At 36.1% G+C, this 23,898-nt stretch overlaps 1 protein-coding gene across 1 annotated transcript in view; it reads left to right on the forward strand.

Annotated features, from left to right (window-relative positions):
* Positions 1 to 23,898, forward strand: part of HCN1 (hyperpolarization activated cyclic nucleotide gated potassium channel 1) — a 197,267-nt gene that overhangs the window by 98,443 nt on the left and 74,926 nt on the right. Inside the window, exon 3 of the mRNA XM_042875288.1 lies at positions 1,983 to 2,144. Within this exon, the coding sequence (XP_042731222.1) occupies positions 1,983 to 2,144 (162 nt within the window). The remainder of the gene's footprint in view (positions 1 to 1,982; positions 2,145 to 23,898) is intronic.

Below are 23,898 nucleotides of genomic sequence, written 5' to 3' on the forward strand. Positions count from 1 at the left end.
TCTCTATAGCATGAATTGATGCCAAAAATGTGCTCCATGCAAGTGAAGGATCTATAGAGAGATGATTTTTAGTCAGCTCTGATCACAGGACACGTGAACAGCCAGTCATCTTGACTGTGCCTGTAGTTGCTGAGGTCAGAGAAGGATGCAGCAGTCCTGGAGTCTGTGCTGCTGTCTAATTGTCTTTGGAGAGTTTCACAAAACCAGATCTTCTAGATCTTCTCCTGATTATCACAAACACTTAGATGTGTGTTTTCAGATGTGCAATAAAATAACCATGTGGGGATAGTGTAACCTAAATAAAACTCAGTGTTAGTTAGTGCTCCAGAACAGTAGTGCTCTTGTTATTTATTTCCATTCTTGAAATAAAATTATTTCAGTCTTACAAACTACCGACTCACCCAGTTCATCTTTTGCTACTGAAACTGTAGCTATTTAAATAGCTGTAGTTTAAATACATTTCCAAAGAGCACAAATTTTAATAATGTCACTTTTCTGTTTATTTCTATTTATGTTATCTCCTAAATATTACTGTCATTTCCTAGGTATTGAGAAGAACTAAATAGTGTCTAGAGAACATTTAAGAATTTGCTTCAGGTGTCTGTGAAGCTGAGATTTGTAGTATTATTCTCCCAAAATGCTCTAACTTGAGGCAATGTTTTGCACATAAGCATAATATATTAGATATGTTTCAGTTACATAAGTTTTACAGTTTAGTATTAAGAAATATGTCATTATTTTCAACAGACGCTCACTAACAGAAAATTATATTGAAAGACATCTTAACCTGCTCTCTTTATTTGCACTTGTACTCATCTACAGCTTGGGTACTTAACCACTGCCTTCAGTTTTAGCAACGTGAAAGCTGGGGCAGAATAATTTTCTCATGCACACTTGAATTCTTTTGGAATTTCCATTTTGGTGATGTGTGTTTTGCAGTGTTAGTGAGCAGGATCGTGTTTGCAGAGGCTGATCTCTGACTGCGGAGCATGGTGATGTGTTGCTGTACCATCTACTAGGTGACAGACTGGGATGCTAAAAGGACAGAATCAAATGCATTAAGAAAATGGATGGACTGGATGCCTTGCTGGAGTGTGTGTGGTCTTCAGTTCTATTATTCAGCTTAATAATGATGTCTAATATTTAGCACCCATCAAAAATCTATCTTTTTCTGTTGATGTCTCTTCACATAACTGGGGAATAATAGCTGACCTTCATCTTTTGTGCTCTTGTTCTAAAGGGTACGTTTATGTTGTGCTATAAGAGGCTATACAAATAAAATTGTTTTCTTAACAATAATGGAAAGATCCAAATGACTATTTTTTTTTTACCTTAGCTACTACAGGTGTTTCAGGATTCTCAGTGTTTTAGCAAAACTGCCAATAATTAGGAGCTGTGAAATATTCATATGTCATTTTGCTTGGTGAGCCAAAATTTGCATATATATATATATGTGTGTGTAAAATTACTATATTGCTTCTTCACTCACATTTTGTTACTTTTTAGAAGGCGGGAAATGTGACTATTCTGAATAGGTCATTGAAGTTTTATCTTCCACAATTATGTGAATACTTAAGATACCCAGTTAACAGACAAGCAATGGATTCACTAAATTTTCCAAGCTTCCCAAGTCTCTTTTACTTTTTTTTTTTTTTTTTTTTTTTTTTTTCTTTTTTTTTTTTTGAGATCTACTTTGATTAAAAGAAGTTTGTGGCTTTACAAAAGTACTTCAGTTGGTGGCTTCTGTTTAAACGAAACACTTTTTAGCTGCTTGTGTAACCATGATGCAGACAAGAAGGAGTCAGGTGTGTAATGTACAGTCCCATGCCCAAATCAATGTGCCCACATTAGTGAATATCACTGAATGAACTCTGCCTTCTTTGAAGTTCAGAATGTTGCTTCTTCATCTTTAATCGGCGTGATGAAAAGTAAATAATTTTCATTTCTGATTTGCATCACACTTCTATAATTTTTCTCTACAGATTTTCCATATGACATATGATCTGGCCAGTGCTGTGGTGAGAATCTTTAATCTAATTGGAATGATGCTGCTGCTTTGCCATTGGGATGGTTGTCTTCAGTTTTTAGTACCGTTACTCCAGGATTTCCCACCAGATTGCTGGGTGTCCCTAAACGGTATGGTTGTAAGTATTGTTCATTTTTCATTGTGCTTTCTAAACTTTATTTTTCTAAACAGTTAGTCTCAGACTTACGTACATGCCTAGTAAGACAGTGCCCTGCAATGTACTCAAAGTTATTCAGGGGTTTTGTTGGCTTGTTTACTTATAAACAAAGCTTGCTTTTGTATCCCTCACGACCAACAATACTAAGCTGACACACAGTCAGCAAATGAACCAGAAAATATTTTCAGTTTTGAGGCCATTTTAGTTAGTTTATTAATCCTCATTCCCTCAAAGAAGTCACTGTAAGACATTTGGAAACACTCAATTCACTAGAGTTTTCAGTTTAAGTTTTATTTTCAGAAGACTATAGGTGTTGATTTAATCTTCGTTATTTTCATCTGATATAGCCCTCTGCTTGTTTTGTAAATAACTTTTGGCTATGTTATTAAGTCCTTTACCCTAACTGTCAGGATGAGTTTTTTCTAAGTAGAATACAGGAAATACAGATGTACTTCTGTAATACTTACGTGTGTGTGAAAAGACAGTTCAAAGAGAAAACTTGTTTATGCCTTCTTTATAAGGAAGGTTAATGATGTTCTCCTTGTATGACATATGCCTTGAAGAATTAAATACTTCTTGTGAAGCTGGATGATGAATCAGACTTTTTTCATAGAAAATACATGGATAAAGTTGTTGAAACATGTCTGTAGCAAACAGGAAAAGTCCCAAGTAACAGTCTCATTGACCACATAAAACACAGAATCACAGAATCATAGAATCATCAAGGCTTGAAAAGACCTCCAAGATTATCTAGTCCAACCATCCACCTGCCACCAATATTTCCACACTAACCATGCCCCTTAGTACAAAATTTGAATGTTTCTTGAACACCTTCAGGGACAGTGATTTATCCACCTCCTAGGGCAGCCTGTTTCCACAATTTTTATGACACCTTTACTGTAGATGGGCAACTTGTACAGTCCCACATATTTCTATTGTAAAAACATAAGGTATTTGTTCCTTTATGTAATACTGCCTTTTACTGTTGGAGCTTAGTGACTAACACTGTCAGTCATACAGACAAGCATTTGCAGTCATTGAATGACATATTTAATGATAAGCAGCATGTTTGCTGACACCTCACTGTGTAGCTTTCCAAAAAAAAAAAAAAAAAAAAAAAAGTGACATATCTTCACAAATGGAATTGCTACAATATAAGTAGGTCACCAGGATGCTGACTGGCACGTTTTTGCATTCTACTGCATTGTGGGTTCTGCTTCATAACATCTTTCATTCGTATTCTGTAAGGGTACATTTTCTACCAGCTTTCTAAAGATCTGGATAAAATTTACTCTAGAGAGTGAAAGGAATGAACCCTGGCTTATGCTTAACTTATAAAGCTTAAAAAGTTTTTATATAAATAGGTAAAAACTTAAAAAGCATTTACCTTTTTATAAATGCTTAAATATTAAATTCTTCCATATGAGCTACATTTGACCTTAGAAAGCGGTACACATTGTTAGGGAGATCTTTCTGCCTGACTACACTGAATTTTCTTATAGAAACAATTCGGTCTCCTTACTGGCCAAATGCTCTTGGAATGATCCTTTCTGAAAGGATCATTTATTTTCTCTGACAAACTTGCTGCTATTAATGAACACTGCATATTATTGGTGGCCCCAAAGGACCCCAAAGGACCAATATCGTGAGGAAGAGGAGATCTTTACCCATATCCATCTATTGCATCTTTCTGTCAATGCATTCTTTTTTTACTCAAAGATTTCAGTGCAGTATTCTGTAAAGACAATTATAAATGCATTTGGAGTTTGTCTCAAATTTCTGAATCAGAGAATTCTGAAATACGTAGGTTGCCCTGAAAGTAATGCCACCTATTTATTTCCATGGAATCTGCCAACAGATACAAAGGAAACTATTTCATAGGGTAAATCCTCAGCTACAAAACACCATTTTTCAGCACAGTCACCACCATTAGCTACGCACTGTCACCAGCAGTGAACAAGAGCTTGCATGCACATTTGCAAACATCTGCATGGCCATCCAGAACGTGGCTGGAAATGTGAATATGAAATGTGAATGTGAAAACGTTGCTGCCATTGCTGAAAAGCACCAGGTCACTGTGCTCATATCCATTGTCCTCCATCGATATTCAGCGCTCATCAGTGAATGTCAGTGGGTTCTAATTTTTCTGCATTAAGGAGTTCAGGTCCACACTTTTGCTTCACTCTTCCATGTCAGGCATCATTGTGTCAGACTGCCCTTTGCTGCCATCTCACATGGCAACATAACATAACAGGATCTTGGTGGGAATGTTTGACATACACTGCATTATAAACAACATGCACCTTTGCTATCAGAAGCCAACAGAATAACATAGGTAATAGTGCGCCTTTTGGAGCAGCCCTTGCACACTTGTTCTGAAAAAGGCAAAATTGCCCATCTGTGAGTTTCAGTCTTATTTTGAGTAGAGATTGTTGTTTGTTTTTTTTGGTGTGGGCATTTCCAGGTACTCACACTGTCACATCCATGTATGTTCATAGAAAAAAAAAAATTCAAAACCAAACCAAACAAAACATTTTCACATGGGCTACAAGGCTAATACACTAACTTTGCTTTGAAATAATATTTTAACAGTTAGTGATGGTGATCATAGACTTGAAGACTTATTCTTAGAAAACATATACATCAGTTTTTCAGTATACAACACAGCTGCTAGTTGGTTGCAAGCCAGAGATTTAAGAGATAATGTCATGGTGAAGGAAGTAAAGATTCCATGAGTGTGACATGCTGTCTCCTCAGTCTTTGCAACCTAGCATACTCTTCCAAGCCACAGTTGCATTCTGTCTTATACTTGCATTGCTTCAGGCTGCTGATTACAAGAACGTCCTCTAAAAACCTTCTTCTGGAAACATTCTTTTCTGTAGAAGCTAGTATGTGAAAGTTTTCAGATTCCACAGGCCTACTCACATTGTACTATTAGGAAGAACAAAGGTTAAATTTAGCGTCAGAAAGGAACAGAATAATGAAATCAAGCCTACTGCCTCTCTGAACAGTGGCACTGGATGAAATTAAAGAAAAATAAATCAGTGGATTTTCATCTTTGAAAGAATGATTAAAAATGTCAGATTGGACCATCAGATTGACTATGAAATGAAATGAAAGGGCTTCTCTTTGAAAGGAAATAAGATGGCCACAGGCTGGTACTGAGCCAACCTTGACCCTGAGTAGTTCGGACCACATTGGGATGTTATCCTCAATAATAATGAACTCAGATGGTGTATGTACATCTTGGATTTCTTGGCCAATTCTTAGCACTGGCATTCCTGTTACAAAAAGAAAGGCAGAGCTGGTATCTTTCTTTAATTTTTCTAGTTGTGATTCCACCTGCCCACTTTCATATCATTACTGCCATTTCGTTGCACTGATTTTTTAAAAGTAGTTTAGTTAGTAACTGTTTGCCAGCAGGATCCTATGTTCTTTTAAAATATACTTCTCTAAAAATAAGAGACAGTGACATGAGCTCTTTCTTTAATGCTCACTGTAAGTCGTGTTCCAGCCAATCCATTCTGGATAAAACAACAGACAATTAGTGCTGTGAGGGTATATTATATATGCATATATAATATATATTCAGTTCCTTATCTTTTTTACACCAGTATTATGAGTTTAATTACTAAACAAGGTCTTCTCTGAAGAAGTTTTACAAAGTTTCCTAATGATGCTGCTAAATTTCTCCTTGGCTCAGAAAGGCTATTATCTGCAGCTTCTCGTGTGATTTATCCTCAGCTTTCTGATCTGCATTGCCTCAGACTAGTGTACTTCCATAATGACTCATAGACCAAACAGCTTTATCATACCTCAGAGTCTGAGCCAGTTGTTCATTAGAAAATTAGGAGTAAAACTTTTGCTTGAGACCAAGGAAAATGCAAAAACAGGAAGAATGCTACAGGATCCTCTCCTATAGTTAGTCTGTAAAACTCTTTCTTCTGCATTTTGTATTCACTTTCAGCTGTGGTGAATTGCAAAAACACAGTGTGCAAGCTCCAAATGATGAGCAGTTATAGCCAGGTCTTGTAGGAGACAGAGTTTCTAAGCAAGTGAAGATGTGATGACATTTTTGCCACTGGTGCCATCTGGCCATCTAGCCATCTATGTATGAAATAAAGAAATATATAAAAATAAAGAATTATTTGCAGTAAATTCACTGTTGCTGTATTGGAAGATTGCTCTTCATTTTTCCATCATCTACGGTAAAGTCTCAAGTGTTAGTCCCTGAGTAACAGTGTCTGAAGATCCTGACCTCTATTTTCACGTTTTTATTTGCAGTAGTTGGATGTATGGAAAACAAAGTCTACTAAGCAAGATATTTACTTGAAATTTTCAGATTTTTCACATGTAACAATGTCTTAGTTAGAAAAAAATCTAGCAGAGAAGTATAGAACTTGAACATTGGGTTATTTAAAAGCCAGAAAACTGCAGAGCTTCTGGGAAGAGCATGCTTTGCTAGCATTTCTCACGGCAGTCAGACAATGTTTGCTCAGCAAGAACCCTTTAGGTTCTCTGGTTTCTTTGTTACAGCTTTTTCTTACTATCCTTGCAGTTCAGTCGTGTCAGACTGAATTTGGTGGGGTATTTTTTAGGCTTTATGTTAGGTGGAGGGGGATTTTGCTTTATATTAACTCATTAACACCATTGGAAATCAGAAATTATCCTGCAGAACCTCATCTCTGACAGTATCACCACTGAAATGAAAATATTCTGGGAATTTCTGTTGTAGAGAGTGAAGGCCCTTCCCTTTATAAAATAAATTGTTTAAATGAATGCTTGATAGTAAAATTCAGAAGTGCAGGAGATGGTCAGGGTTTCTAAGGGCTAAGAATTATGGTAACAAATTTTAACATGCACAAAAACTAGTAATAATGCATCAACTTAGCATTTCTTAATAATGAACATTATTTTTAATTACATAATCACACACTTCAGTAAGATCTCTGCTTTACTCATCTGAGCTCAAGGAATGGAGCTCAATGGATTGAGCAAATGAGCTCAAGGATTACAGTCACAATTATTCAGCATTGGGTTTTTGTGTTTTGATAATACATTGGCTCAGCACCTTCATCCCTATGGTTAGTCATTAGAACAGCTAAGACTCTCCTGAGATTTCTCTGCATTTGGTCTTCATGTGATAATCATCATTTAGTGCTTCACAAATATTATTGGAACAACTTTTTATTGTATGGCAAGATGTTGAGCAGTGTTCAAAGCACTGATTCTTTTGACTTCATTTGCAGTGAAAAGTAATAAATGCTTGTAGAAATCATATCCCACAACCTTTAATTGGGTACTGAGTAAGTATGGAACATATGGGAGTCATGTGGTTAGCAGAGGCACTGTGGATCTCTTGAGATATATTACTACTCTAAAATATTTTATACTCATATATTTATTTACATATGTCTATTGCTTTAGTTAGCAAATGCTTCTATAAATAGCTAAAATATTGAAACTACATTTCTGAGATTGACTCTGATGAAAATATTAGTAAAGTATGAATTTCCCAATTTAGAAGAGTGCTCTATTTACAACACAATTTCCAAACATGGTAACACTAGTAATTATATTATGTAATCTACATTCCTAGGACAAAGATGTTTCTCTTTGGAGAATGCAATAATTATATCTCTTCTAGGATGTGCCATTGTGCAATGTTGAGTTATGGCTCTCTTTTGCACACAGCCTTGACCCATCATCTGATGTCAGGCCACTTCCTGCTTTATCAAGATAACAGAGTAATGCTGCAGTTTGTGCCCTATTCCAGAAGGTGAAAGAGTAGCAACCTGTGCTAGGCCAAAAAGTAAGATAGCTTAGGACAGTATATTAGTCTGTGTGATTTGACGCTATAATAAACTGCAGTGGAAAATGCTGTAGACATGCAGAACAAGATATGCTTCATGTAGACTGAAGCCAGGTGTTAACATCAGTACCAAAGTTTTACTCTAAGCTAGCGAGTGTTAGAGAAAAGAAGTAGCTGAGGACACTATTGATTTAACTCAGTGTGTCATGATCAATGGAGAGGAAAACAAATAATGTTCTCATTTTTTACAATTGCTGAGGCTTTAAGAAGGCCCGCGTAGGTTTTGGCGTATGCTTCTCTTTCTGTTCTCAGAAAGGTGAGGAGGCCATTCATCTTTGCTGGGCTGCAATACACATACTAATGAAAGAAATAATAACTTGTTATTCTTGCCTTCTTGCTTTTGATATACTATCTGCAATTCTACTCATATCTCCTGTACTCTGGGACTGTGTAATCTGACAGTAGATTTCTGATGTGCCTACATAAAAGCAGTCATTAGATTTCCTGCGCCTTGTATTTGTTTAAAATATTTCATCATTTTTATTTTGTGCACTGTCTTAGTCATTTCTGACAGTAAATTAATTCTGAATAATAAGTAAGTTCCTGGAGTCCAATGCAGCATCTACACAATATGATTAAAATTTGTTTCCATTGTGGCTGCTGTTTTTTGACCTAAAAATAATACTCATTTGTTCCAAACTGTTTTCTTAGTGTTATGATTTTTTATGTCTTCTATTTCAAATTATCTTTGTCTTTCAAGCCATGATATATCAGTGCAAGGCAGCTTTGTTTTTCTTCTAATAAATTTGAACTGTAGCAAAAACACACTGGATTACAGTTTCACAATCACACCTCACTGGTTCACTAAGCTAAAATGATGAATAATAAATAAGATAAAATGATGATGATAAATATATTCATCTTCATGGCTTACTGACAGTGGTGTATTCCCAGGTTCTCATTTAGAGCCCACTGTGCTAATGTAGTGAACTTACTGACGTGCAGATCCTTCAGCATTGAAAAATAAAGGTGAAAAATCATTTACAGGAAGGCCTGAAACTGAAATCAGTGCCTCAAAGAAAGTTCTTAGAACACAATGCTATCAGCTTTGGAAATTAAAAACTCAAGCATTATCATAAGCCCTGCTACCTTACTATATTGTAACTAAAAAACTCAATGTTTCAGTATTGATGCTATTATTTTATAATGACAGTGACAATTAGTTAACTAGATATTAATGCTTAGTGATTCTAAAGTAGTATGCCCCTATTTTTAAGTGCTGATTGTAACATTGTGCTACTGATGAGTTAATAGCTTCTAGAGAGGGAGACTTCTGTAATGAATTAGTTGGCTGCCTTGTGTGCTTCTGTTTCTTTCAGATAGAAAGCTGGTCTTCCTTACAGAGGATAAGAATAATGAAACAATTAGTTAGAGGAAGCATGCAAAAGCAAAATGTTGAACCTAATGGATACTTATTTCCACACTTTTTCTTCATTATTGTGAGAGCTGGTAGGAAATTACTCAGATGTGGATTCAAGGACGGATTTACCCGTTAATCATCAAACCATAATTCCCATGTTTCTCCCTGCCAACAATCAACCCAACTCATGAATTTTTATTCTGTAGTATATTGTGATGGGATTTGGGGTAAATTGTAAATTATGAAATATTTTATGTAAGCCTTCAACTTGAAAGACTACAAAAATCTGCATGTAATATGGTTAGCTCCAATATTACATTTGATAGACATCCCAGGGAAAAATAATAGGCTTCATAATGTGTTTTAACATTTGAACATTTCCTTAATAAAAATTGAAGCAGAGCAGAAACATAAGTTGGTTCTATTGTATTTTAGGTGATTGTATCCACCACGTACCCCAGAATGAATACTCAGGCAGTTTTACGCACCTCATTGCCAAATACAGTTTCTCTGTTGTAAAAGAGGGCACTCCCTTTGTTTAGGAGGAACTGGATCAGGATCTTTTGTTCTGTCTCTGTAAAGGACAGTAAGTGTTTATCTGCATGTGGTAGTTCTCCGGGTTCAACTGACACATCCCTTTGCAATAGTTATTCTGAAGCAGCTCTTCACAGGTGAACTGAATCTCCGGGCACTGAATGCTTGGATATCTGTTCCAGAGAAGCCTTCTCAGGATAAGTCCAGGTGTAGATAAATCCAACTGAATACCATTATATCCAGCTGCTCTTCAGCAAATCTTTTTTTATGTTTCTTCCATTCCAAATCTATGGTAATGTGCACAGTGTAACTTCCTGATCTGTGTGCTTAAAGAGTGTATAAAGAATAATTGGCTTTGCAGAGGCTGCCTATTATTGCCAAAAGGTCATTTTCAGCGATATTACAACCGTATTTCCTCAAGGGCACTAATTTTAAAGCTTTTAACTGAGCTTTTTTTACCATGTCAAATTTACACTTTTCACACATGAATGTTCTGATATCTAAAGTATTTCTGGACAGAAGTTCTTGCTGAGATGCAATTAGAAATTAAAATTGCCCACCTGAAATAGTGACACTTTAAAGGCTTACACTTTACATTAGAGAAGTGAAAAAACAAGGTACTTTGTTCCGTGCCTAGGTCTGAAGTGAGGCACTTTGTATGCCAGGCTCTTCAGATTTTGTCACTGGTCCATATAACACTTCTTATACTTTGCAGTGTTTTTTTTTTGTTTTGTTTGTTTGTTTTCTCATGCAAGAAGAACAGCAATTTTGGTATTAAAAAATTGCTGAGTATTTTAAAGAGCCACATAAACTGCCATACAATATTTTTTATGTCACTTTAATAAATTTTTTCTCTTTGTCTAGAATGACATGGTTTTAAAAAATGTTCTTGACAGTCTCATGTGAATAATGTTGAAGAAGACAGAGATGTATACTGTCAGGTCTAATTCATTACCACAATTACCTAATTTTTGCACTACTGCTAATACAATGCTGTGATATAAATATTTTGAAGCATTTTTTTTCTTTGCTTCACCAAGCTAAAATATTCTTTGTCACTTGAATGAGACCAGAAAATAGTTCCCATGTTTTCAGCAGATCACTCATGTAGCTTTTCCACTCTCATTTCAATCCACCTGCAATCCACAATGACACTCAACTTTATTTTCAGGTTTAGATAGTGGAAAAACATGACATTTTGCTCTTTTGAATAATGAAAGCTCCTTTGATATACTTCCTCTCATGTACTTCTTTGCACAGAGTTATTTAGTTCCTTTCCTCTGACTTAGTTCTAAAGGTTGGATCTGAAAAATACTTACATACATAATATTTTTTATAAAGTATTCTGTTACTTACATTTGGGAGTGTTCCAGCAGACATCTGTATTGCTGAGGAAGTCTTGTGTGTTAGTTTCAATAAATTCACAAAAAGGTTGAAATTCAAAAAACTCAGAAGCAGTTATTTTTTTTCCAACACTACAATCATCATGCACTTTATCCTACCATTAATTATAAAGAGAAATAAAATCTGTCCTTTTAAAAATAAATAGAAAGAAACTTCTAGAGTAAAACTTCAGAGGGAGAAAATAACTTTGTAATATGAAATGGGACTCAACTCACTATCATTTTCAACCTAATTTCGGTGAAATGAGAACTTTGTAAGTTTTGGTTGGAATTAAGAAGCTGTTTGAAGGTTAGCTGAAACTTGTCTGTATCTGCATGCTTGAAGCTTACAAAACCTGGCTGCTGTAAAAATAAATTATTGTTGTCACTGTTCATACTTAGTGCTATTCATAATGCTTTTCGTTCCCTCTGAAGGATTAATGGTTTGATTACTTTCAATTGAGTATATAAAGCCAAAAGGACTTCATTTGTTTATAAATAAACATGTAATATATACACAGAAGATTATCAGATTTTTCAGATCAATTGTCATTTTTCAGGTATCCACTAAATATGGAGATTCCAGCTAAGAAAAATTTCCAGTTGTGCAAGTAGAATACACTATTTTTTTTTTTTGTAAATATGCACTATTTTCCCTATAATGTGAGTCTTCAAGATTAGCACCTTTCTCAACCGTGGCAAGGTAAATGCCATGCTTTCAAGATGTAAATATTGTGTCCTGAATCCAAGAACTCTTGTTGCAACTTTCATTGTGTACTCTATCCTGTGTAATGCTATAATCCCTATAATAGAGCAAATATTAAGCTTTCACTCTAAGCATTCTTCTCTCAGTAGATGCCTTTTTTGTCTCTCACTTGGTCCTCTCAATCGTGGTATATTTGCATTGAAGCTACTGCACAAGAACTGAATTCACCTAGACAAATCCCTAGCCACTCTCCAAGAGCCCCTCACTGATTTCCCAAAGCCAATACCCTTACTGGTCAAACAAATTATCCAAACTGTTAATCCAGAAAGGTGTGGGGAGGCATTTCTGGTCATAAAAATGCAGGAACACTCAGCAGGGGAGCTGCTGGAGATGATTTTAGATTAATAGGCGCTTAATGCATTTGATAGAGAGAAAGTTTCCCCATAAGGTGATAAAGAACACCTCCATTAACCTTCTAATCTGAATCACCATCTGCAGGATTTGGGGTTATTTTTTTGCTCCCTGTATAGAGAGCCTAAGGAGACTCATCAACTAACTTAGCTGTTAAAGTGATTAACCAAAATCAGATGATGTAAAATTTTATTATGCCTTTTCCTGTTAATGCACATTCTCTCAAGCAAGTTAATGTGGATACCTGGATGCAAATAACTCTATGAAAGGCACTGTTCCAAGCCTATTCATCCTTCATTGCTCAGGATTGTGGTGTCCTTCATGTTCCTCTCTCCCTCAATCATAGCCTCCTGTGGCTGACTGCTCCCCATGGTTCTTCTTTTGAGATGAGTTGTCAGCCTCAGTGTTACCAATCTGAGTCAGAACATTTTCATTCTCTGTATGTGAACTGAGGAATCCAAACTCCTTTAAACTTCTCAGCAGGTGGATGTTATAGTTGATCCACAAGATACTTTTGAGGATCTTCCTCTAATCAGAGGAGTACAGTTTCATTCTTCAGAGAGAGGCTTTTCTTACTTATCACGTTACAGTTCTGGAAGTATCCCATATGTTTTCCAAGCATACAGTCAAATGGCATTGCTATTATTCTATGAATAGAACAGCTGTCTCATTGAAACTATTGAGTAGTGAAAAGGGAAGTTAGCTAAATTAAAATCAGACCCATTATAAGTTTCTCTTTTAGGACTGAGCTCACTATATTGACTAATCTGTAGAAACAAAGAATAGAAGAATAATACCCATTTATGACTTGACCACAGATCTTTACCAATACGACCTATTCTAATTACATCTTTCCCTCTCCTTTACATTATGGAAATCTTGGTGGAGGTGGGTAATTCAGAACTATGAATGGCATTGTTGAAATGCTATTTCCCTGATCAGCAACAAAGAATATATTTATTTGAAAACTACATGTGATGAGAAAAGAAGCGTTAATGCAAGATAAAGCAGATAATGCAAGGAAACTGTCTATACAAGAGCAAACATGGACGGAGAATAATGAATCAGTGTTTTTAGTGCACCTTACTTTCAGGTAAGTAATAACAAAAGCTTGGAGGAAGAAGTAGGAAGGTGGGCAGAGAAAAGAAAAGAAGACAATAAGGTAAACCCTCCATATTCTCTGTATTATAGAATAATAATAATATATAATAAATATTAATAATATAATAAATAGAATTATAATATAATATATAAGGAAACATATCCTGCCTTGAAATGCACTTTGTCTCTTTCAAGAGACAACAAAATCCATGTGGACATCTATGGATGTTTGTTGTGTAGTTTATACAGCACAGCATTTTACCTTTATGCTTAAGTAAGTCCTGAGAACTGCACAATTATGTATGACTACATTCAAGTTGAAGATTCAGCTGCTGAGTGTGCATTCACATGGGATTTCAAGACCAACCTAGTGGCCATGTAAACTCCAACTTACAGCCTGTCTGGCCGCTTTTCAGAGTGTCAAGAGTAGATGCCTGGGAAAGGCAAACCAGTGTTCTTTAATAACTCCATCAGTGACACTGACAGTGGAATTGAGCAAGTTTGTGGCTGACACCAAGCTGTGTGCTGCAGTCAGCACACACGAGGGACAGGATGCCATCCAGACAGACTTGGACAGGCTTAGCAGGGAGCCCAGGAGAATATCATGAGATTCTACAAAGCCAAGTGCAAGATCATGTGTTTGGGTCACCGCGAACCCCTGCTATCAATACAAGCTGGGATACAAAGGGAAGGAGCTCAGCCCTGCTGAAAAGGGCTCAGTGGGTGGTAAGCTGGACATGAGCCAGCAATGTGCCCTTGCAGCCCAGAAAGCCAACAGTACCCTGGGCTGCATCAAAACAAATACTGTCAGCAGGTTGAGGGAGGTGATCCTGTCTCTCTGCTCTGCACTGATGAGGCCTCATCTGGAGTACTGTGTTCAGATGTGGAGTCCTCAGTAGCAGAGATACATAGACCTGTTGGAGCACATCCAGAGGAAGGCCACAGAAATGATCCAAGGGATGGAACACCTCTCCTATGAGGACAGGATGAGATCTAGACTGTTCAGCCTCAGGCTGCAAGGTGACCTGAGTGTGGCCTTTCAGTATTTAAAGGGCAGATGTAAGAGGGAAGGGAACAGACTCTTTAGCAGGATGTGTTGTGAAGGATAAAGGGAAATGGTTTCAAACTAAATGAGGAGAGATTTCAACTGGGTTTCAGGAAAAAATTTTTTACAGTAAGGGTGGTGAAGCAGAGGAGCAGGTTTCCCAAAGAGGTGGTGGATGCTCCATCCTTGGATTCAGTCAAGGTCATGCTGAAGCAGGCTCTAAGCAACCTGATCAAGCTGTGTGCATCCCCATTACTTGCCAGGGAGTTTGACTAGGTGGCCTCTCTTAAAAAGAGTTCCTTGCAACAAAAATGATACTATAATTTTGTGATTTTGTGCATTGGTTTCGGGCTGCTAGATCATTTTTTCTTCAGTTTATTATTTTGGAATTCCTGGCAAACACTGAGAAGTACTTGCAGTGTTAGAGCATTTGAATTTAAGAACACATTATCAGTGAAACTCGGATGACATCTCAGAAAAAGAAAAGCCTCTGATGTGAATCCTGCCAGTTTACTTTGGCACCAATATTTACTTTTTACATATAGCCAAAGGAAAAGCTCTACTACAAAACTGCTTTGCTTCCTGTCGTTGTCATTCCATAATAAAATAATACACAGCTATTTGTAGGAGATAGTGTTTGATGAAGGACTGTGATTTACCAGAAACACAGATCAGCCCTCAGGAGGTCTCAGATATTTAGTAAGTTAATTTCCTGAAGAACTGTAAACTAACCAGATGTAGCCTAAAGTCTCAAAGGTATCACATTAGGAAACAAATTGAAAAACTGACAAGAAAAGTGCTGCTTTCAATACCAGCTAGAAGAATGCATAAAAACTGCACTTCATCTCTGCTGTAAGAGTTACAGTAGTTAAAGACAAAAGAATGTATGATAGAAGGCTAAGGAAAAAATATTTGAATTTTCCTATGTAGTACCAAGTATGGCCTTGCTGTAGAAATAATCTATTCTATAAAGCACTGGAATCTATAAAGCACTGGAGTCTATAAAGCACTCATGAATCCTAGTCCTGCCTCTTATGCTGAATCACCTTAAAAACCTTTTAAGATTAAACCAAGTTCAGGCCCTGTGTAGACACATTCGCCTGAGTAAATTATGTCAGTATCTTTTAAGCTATTGTGATCTGCAGTTAAAGATATACATTTTTTAATTTTCTTAGGGCATATTTCTGAAACACTTATAAAAAAAAAAGTATTTTGCTACAGTTTGCATGTATATTGAGCGAGAGTGAAAGTATTCTTAACAAAATCAGGCTTTCAGTATTTTGATATGTTCTTAGTGAGAGATCATTACAATACTATGATTTTGTGCATATCTGTCTATCCACCTTTCAATTTAAATATCAAATTTTCATATCCTTTTCTTAATAAAAGCCTTTTCTACTACTTACTAAGTTAGTTGTTTCTTCTACATGTGTTACATGTGTTACATGTGTTACATGTACTGTGAAGCATAGCTTCAAAATGCCTTTGATTCAATCTGCAATAGGAGCACTCAGAATGTTACAAATTCATTTGCAAAAGAGATTTCCTTTCCATTTGTCATTTTATTTCAAATCAGATGCTCCACATAATTTGCCATCTAGTCTGAATGGATCACAGAATGTAAAGATATAGCTTCTTCTGTTGATATATCTTTTCTGAATTGGTTGCAAATACTGTCAATGACAATTTTATGTTACAGTTTTCAGTAAAGCAGTATCCTTTGGAGTCATGAGTCAGGTTTATATCACTTCACTCCTTCAGCCATCTCCTGGAATGGCTCTATATTAAGCTCACGTTATCTTCTGCCTGTTCCTGACTATCAGGTAACTGCTGCTGAAAATTCAAAGCTTGTCTCAGTGGCTGAATTGTAAAAGCATTTCATAAATGGCTTGATTCAGTGCTCGAGGTTTGTTAAATAAACAGTGTTTTGCATCATATCCACTCCCTTCCACCATCTGAAAGGAGCAGAAAAAGAGACTTTATACATTCCTTCATCAGGCATGCCATTCTTTTGACTCTTTTTTCCCTCTTTTTTATATTCTTAATATTAAAGTAGTTATCTCTGTGATGCCTTCTTTACCCAGTTAAACAGAAACCTGTAGATGTACTTACTTATTTTAATCAATTATTGTGACTTCATAATAATTACTGTGTATTTACTGTCATTACAACAAATTGCCCCTTCGTGAACACTTTTGTGTCTGTTCCAGGCAGTCCCTCCCTTAAAGTGAGGATGCAGAGTTTATTTCAGGATTAAAAATAGTGTGATAGGAACTTCACCAAACTTTGAGTATGTTGTGATTAACACAAAGGTCTTTATAACATTATTGGATGTGTGATCAATTTTGGGGGGGGGGGGGAAAAGTAGCTCCAAGAACAAAATTCAGCATATAATGGCATGGCAACATTATCAGTCTCAAAGATAAGAATTTGTAAAGGCTTTGGTTTTTGGATGTATTTTGGGTAATGACCAAAATTTCAAAGGAGGAAAGAAGGAATGCACTCTGGTGGTATTATTGCTACTAAAAATGATGCCACCTAAAAACTTTGAAGGCAAAAATATTCAAAAATTGCCACAAGCGATAGGCAGGGTCTATAGCACCCATATGTCACCTTGCAGAAAAAACTTGTGTTCTTTGTGAGAGCTTAAAGGAGCTGGAACACAAGCCTTTTGAGCTGCAGACTCCTACAGTGAATTCTGCTCTCTCATCATGCAGGGAAGCTTAGATAAGACAACAGGTACATTTTGGAAAAATCTCTCATTTTTATCTGTCCCCAGATTTGTCACTGATTTGTTTGCACAGGGGCTGCATGAACACTGGTAGATGAAATGTGCCCTGGCTTGTTTTCTCTCCTGGAAGCTGTATACCTGTGGTGGCCATTTTCTGAGACAAGCTGGCCACAAGTGAGCTGCTGATCACGGGTCATGCTTGACCTGTGCCGACTGTCTTCAGGAGCTGCCTGTGAGAATATCAATTGGTCCCAGCCAAAACCAGCACTTTCTGAAAAACTGCAAACAAATTAGTGTGAAAATAGCATGAGAACACTTCCAGCAGCGTTAGACTTTAAATGGGAAAAACAGACATAGCCTATGCTTTTAACAGCCTATGCTTTTTTTTTTAGTGCTCTCAGAATAAAAATTCTGAAGTCTGCCAAATCTTGACTTCGACTTCTTTCTTGTTAAAATAATCCTTTGGAATGGAATATTATTTTAAACGCAAATAGTGTGTTAGAAACATCCTTTTGTCTTTTTGTCATCCATTCCCGTCTTTTGGACCCAATGACCTGAAAAAAAAAAAAAAAAGGATGAATCAAAGTGGTCTAACACAAAGGCAAAAGAAAACAAAAAAAAACTTTTCCCCTCAGATTTAATTTTGTGATAATATAGGTACAGCTGTAAGAATCTACAGTTGTATCTCTGATTAGATAGAGATCTGCAAAGACCAGCATTGAGCAATGTGCAGGGATACCTCAATGAGCTGCTAAGCTTACAAATGTCTACTGATGTGCACCATCTTTTTGAAGGCCACTGGCCTACGCATGTGAAGATAATAACTCAAATATATGTGCAAGACAAAGCTGTGTGCCAAAGACAAATATTTGCACTTCTCTTGCTTTTAATGAATTTCCATACCGATTCCACAAAGAAAGTAATGAATTCTTACCACAAAAATGTAATCACAGGGAGATATTCTTCCTGCTTATTTTTAATGATGAATACTCAATTATTTCTTCTTCATCAAGAGAAAAAAAAAAAAAATGTTTTACACTTCTACATTTTTGTTTGATGGCTAGTGCAAGAGACAGAGCACCAAAACATGAATAAGCTGTAATGACAGTAAAGTCATTGTACCGCTGAACTAAAAACTGTAACATAAAATTGTCATTGACAGTATTTGCAACCAATTCAGAAAAGGTAACTCAAGACAAAGTAAATATGTAGTCATTGCTCCTCCAGTTTAACCTTTTTTGTTTTTTTTTAAACGTAATGCCAAACACTTATAAAAATGCTTTCTGCCTATATTGGTTTTGAAAGTATATGCTGAGTCATTTGCACCATCTGTTATCTGTGCACATATCTACAAAGACAAATGTTAAGAAGATTCTGAAGACATCTGTTTATTCCACTGGGCTTACCAATCCAGTTTTGGGGTTTTTTTCTTCTCTTTTTAAATCGACATACAAACTTCCTAAAATATATTCTTTTTCCTGGCACTTCAGAGATTTGTAGAACAGCAGCAGGATATTTAGTCTTCCAACTCTGATCCCACCTTGACTTTATTTACTAGTTCTTAGAAACACGAGATTTTTAGCAGTAAAAGCTATGCTGGTATACATTTTGTGTGATAGTACATTCTCTATGGCATGTACTTTAAAACAAAATAGGCATTGCACAGCTTTTCCACTGACTACCTTGGTTATTTGTTGTGGTACTAAAAGAACTCATTTGAAAGTTGAAATTACATTATATTATTTTGCTGTAAATTACTGAGATTTTAACTGACTGTTAACCTAAGGTACTGTGGAAACCAGAGAAAATTATGCAACTAACTGATGCACAACAATGTATCCTGTGTATCTGTATAGAAACATACTGGTGGATACATTTTACGTAAGGGCCCAATTCTAGTGTGATGTCTGTGTAACACGTGTATAACTTAGATAACATAAGCTAATTACTGCTAATGGACGCAACTTTTTTTCTGAAATATGAGATCAGAACTGGAATTTGAAGATGTGCAGATGCCAAATTCAAAACATGGGAAACTTTTGAAATCAATAAAGCTTTTTGGCAAGTTCAGTCTATTTCTGCTACAGGATTTGATAAGAAACACATGTTGTTTTCTGTAGTTCTGTTTGAAGTACTAATTAAAAGTGTCCTAAATAAGAAAGCAGAGCCTTTTCTTAGCATACTTCTTTGATTAGTTAAATAATATTTTAAATAATTATTCAATTTTAAAAATCTTTAAGAAGCTGTTGGAAATAAGAACTTGTAGATAAATATCTAGAAATAAGCATTGTTAGGGTTATATAAGATACAAATACAGTTTAATCAAATTCCCTTTGGAAAAGATGCAGTTTTCTCAGTAATTTTGGCCAAGGGTTTTATCTCCTCAAGATTTTAAGGGGCTTTTCTTGGAGACAGTGCTGCAAGATACTATGTCCTGCCACATTAGCAAGGATGCTTCATGCTCTCTTTAACTTTTGAAGCTACTTCCTGCTTTGCATTCATTTCATGCAATTACTTTCTGTGATAATGCTAAAGCCAGAGGTTTTATAGGTTGCATAGCTACTTCCACGCTAGTAAATAAAAGGAGCCAGGTGCTGAGCACTGGCATAGAACTAAGACAGGAGCTACTTACAGTGTCTATAGTATTAATCTTATTTGGGTTTCAGCACAGACTGGCCTAGAAGAAGTGGTTCATTTCCCAAACTGCTCCCAAGTAGACCTGAAATAACTTTAGAGAGTGCTACAAGGCTCCACTGCAGGAGTGTTTCTAACAGTCATCAAAGTTCCTGAGCTTCAAGATGATTTCTAATACACTGTAATTTACTACTATAGACTCAGACCACTTATATCCCATCAATATTTACATCTGTCTTTACTAGTTTATATCTCAGTTGCTTTCAGGAGAATACAAATGCAATTATGGCTATGCATGGATGTGTGCAATTCACTGCAAGGCAAGCTCTCGTAGGGAGAGGCTGCTGCCCTACTCCTGCTGCTGCTCTGGAGGAGAACTAAGAGTCTGAGTCAAAGATCACTATAGAAACCATTTCACTTTATTCCTAAGTCAATCTTTGTTTCACAGTTATAAAACAGGCCCTTGTAAACTGGGAGGACCATTTCTGTGACCCACACAGTGATTGTGATGTGACAGGAAAGAAGAACTGAGTCAAATGTTTGGAAACAAGCATTATCTGTCCAATAGTCTGCTTGTTAAGATTGATTTCTAAATCAGTTTATAGTTTAGTTCAAGTGTATAGCTGAGGGAAGATAAGCTATGCCTAAGGGAATTACTACAGCAACGGAGTGAAATTGGTTTCTCTGATGACAACTAAATTTCCTCATGGAAACCTCTAGATATTCCAGTAAAATAGAAACTCTTTCTTAATACTGAGAAACAATAATTTGCTTTTATTTTTTTCCCCTTGAAGTCACAATGTAACTTTTCTGTGATTTATTTGTTATTAGCTGAGAAGTTGATATTGCAAAAAAGATATTTGTAGCAGGCTTGTGTGAAATAATGAGACAAAGAAGAGTGCCCTGTAATGCAGGAAAAGGCATGGAAACAAACCTTTAAAAATCAGAAGTGCGTTCTCTAGGATAAAAAGTGAATTAATGTATATTCACACAAAATCATTGCAAACGATCCGTTATCACCGGCTTCATAAATCCAAAGATTTCTTAATGTCATCAAACTAGATTATGTAATCAATCCTTGGATAAACAGCTTTGGTATTTATCACAATTACAGTTTTTAATAGTTTTTACAATTTAATGTCATTTCATTTTAAACATTTTAAACTGATTATTGCTAATCTGGAACCACCGATCAACTCATTGTCAACTAAGAAATTAAATGCCCTTTTCTACTGATTGGTTGCAGAGTGTTTTCAGTTCATATAGTGTGTGGTCTTTTTTAATCTATACGTTAAAACAAAAATATTACAATTTAAGGAAACATTTGACATATATGTATAAATACATAAATAATTTATAGATGTATTAAAGAAAAGCTGAATTTGTAAACACTGGTCTATTTTATGGGATGGGCTTCATTAAGTCAGGGTTATTATCCCTGAATATCCTGGAATAGAACTCAAGGATCATCAAGTTCCAACCCCCCCCCTGCCACAGGTTGAGTTGCCAACTTCCAGATCAAGTAGTAGATCAGATTGCTCAGGGTCCCATCCCACCTGGCCTTGCACACCTTCAGAGACAGGGCATCTGCAACCTCTCTGGGCAACCTGTTCCAGAACCTCACCACCCTCTCAGTAAAAAACTTCCAGCTGATCTAAATCTCACCCACTTTAGTTTAAAAGCTTTCCCCCTTGTCCTGTCACTATCTACCCTTGTAAAAAGTTGATTTCTGTCATGTCTATAGACTCCTTTTAAATATTGGAAGGCCTCAGATAGATTTCCCAGCAGCCTTCTCCTTACCAGGCTGAACAAGCCCAGCTCTGTCAGCTTGTCTTCATAGGAGAGGTGCTCCAGCTCTCTGATAATTTTCATGGCCCTCTTCTAAACCCACTCCAACAACTCCACATCTTTCTCATGGAGGGAGTCCCACGTGTGGATGCAGAGTACAATCACCTTCCTTGCCTTGCTGGCCACCCCTCTTTTGATGCAGCACAGAATATAGTTTACCTTCTGTGCTACAAGTGCGCACTGTTACGTCACATCAACCTTACTTCCCAAGCAGTATTTCATGTACTTTTCACTGTACCTTTTACACATTTGGGAAAGCACTGCTTGCTGTTTGCTTCTCCTCACCTCCATTTTCTCATTCTATACAGTGGTATTTTACTTAAAATAGTAACTTAAAACTTGGAGTGAATGTCAGTCAAGAAGTGAAATTCCCCAGCCTAAGGATTAAATGATTTTAACATTAAAATATTTTTATGTAAAAATATAATTTCAATAAAAGAACTGTAATTAAGATTTATCATATCAAAGATATGGTAGAAAAGAGTCAAAGACAACATTAAAATCAGCATTTTTTAAATTTAATGTTTGTAATAGCTAGAAAGTACATTTACAGGAGCAAGATCAGTTGCAGAGTGGATCCCTGCAGGAACTGAAGTTCTGATCTTAATACTCTTGAATAGTGCGGTTTTAGTAGTGTTACTTGTACTCTTAAGAACAGCTTATTTTTTTTCCCAACAAGTACTTTATTTTTCTCGATAACTGTCACTTTTAAGGAATTTGGTTTGGTTATAAATTACTTCCACCCAAAGAAGATGTATACCAGCTTTACAATACATTGTACATTAATGGGTGTGAATTGTTTTCATGGAAGTCAGGGAGCTTGGATTGAAGTACCAGCACTAACACTGATACTGTTTGAATCTCAAACTGAAAATGTTTGAGGAAAGGCATCTTTAGTTTTTTCATTTTCTGAGATTTATTTTTTTTTCAACACACAAAAGAAAATGGTTTTCTGTATTATGCATTGAAACCCAAAATTTATCAGAAATGTTACTCTTTTTTGTTAGCACAGACACTGAAAAGTTATTCCTTAACAACACTTACAGCACAGAAGTTTCACCTACAAGTACAGACACAGATCACATATATGAAAAACTTTAACTTAAAAGATAGAACAAATGTAAATGTGGAAGAACTATTAATTTGTAAATTAATATATTAATAAATAAATATGAACTTTGTTATCTACAATCCAAGAATGATTAGCTTTTTTTGTTTGTTTGTTTTGTTTTGTTGTTGTTGTTTGTTTTTCAATAAGGGTATAGGCAAGGCATTTGAATAGATGAAAAGCAAGGTCCATCAGTGACCTTGAAATATAAGATGTCAAGAGAGCAAGTGTAAGTTTTCTGAGAAAAAAAAAAAAGAGCACTTGAGCAAAGCTTTGAAAGTGAGACACAAATGTTGGTATTTCACAAATAGCTTCTACATAGAAGTACTACTACTAATTTGGAGATTTTTTTAAGTTTGCAGAAATATTATTTTTGGTCTTTTACTTAATACAAAATACCAGAAAACAGGTTTATCTCCTTAATGCCATTCCAGTTCCTCTTCACTTTTTTTTTTTTTTTTCCTTCTGAAATTATTTTCAGTTCCTTGTGGTAAACACTGTGTACTCTGCATGCCTCTGAGCACAATTTGTTTCCCTGGGCAATGGATGATCAACAGCTATGAAACTGTTCTGATTTCATTTATTTGGCAAAGGAAACAGAAAAATCTAACCAGGACTCCTCAGGCTTTTTGGAGCATTTTGAAGTGTCTGCTGTTCTCTTGGAATGGCCCCTTTGACTATACATATATAAAGCTGCAGATTTTCCAAGCCTCTGAGGGAACCGTCATGTTTTTCTCATCTCCAAGAAGGTCTTGGTAGAGATAGCTATGTATTAGAAGAGCAGGACCTATGCAAACATCATGAAGTATAACAAGACCTACTGACAGGTGCTGCACCTGGGTCAGGGCGATTCCAAACATGATGAATGCTGGTTGGGTGACTACTAGATTGTGAGCATTCCTAATGAGAAATACTTGGTAGTGTTGGTTGATGAAAAATTGAACATGATACTGCAATGTATGCTTGCTGCCCAGAAGGCCAAA

Source organism: Lagopus leucura, unplaced genomic scaffold (genome assembly GCF_019238085.1).
Source record: "Lagopus leucura isolate 7727_CA_CO unplaced genomic scaffold, USGS_WTPT01 Super-Scaffold_100014, whole genome shotgun sequence".
NCBI classification, from domain to species: Eukaryota; Metazoa; Chordata; class Aves; order Galliformes; family Phasianidae; genus Lagopus; species Lagopus leucura.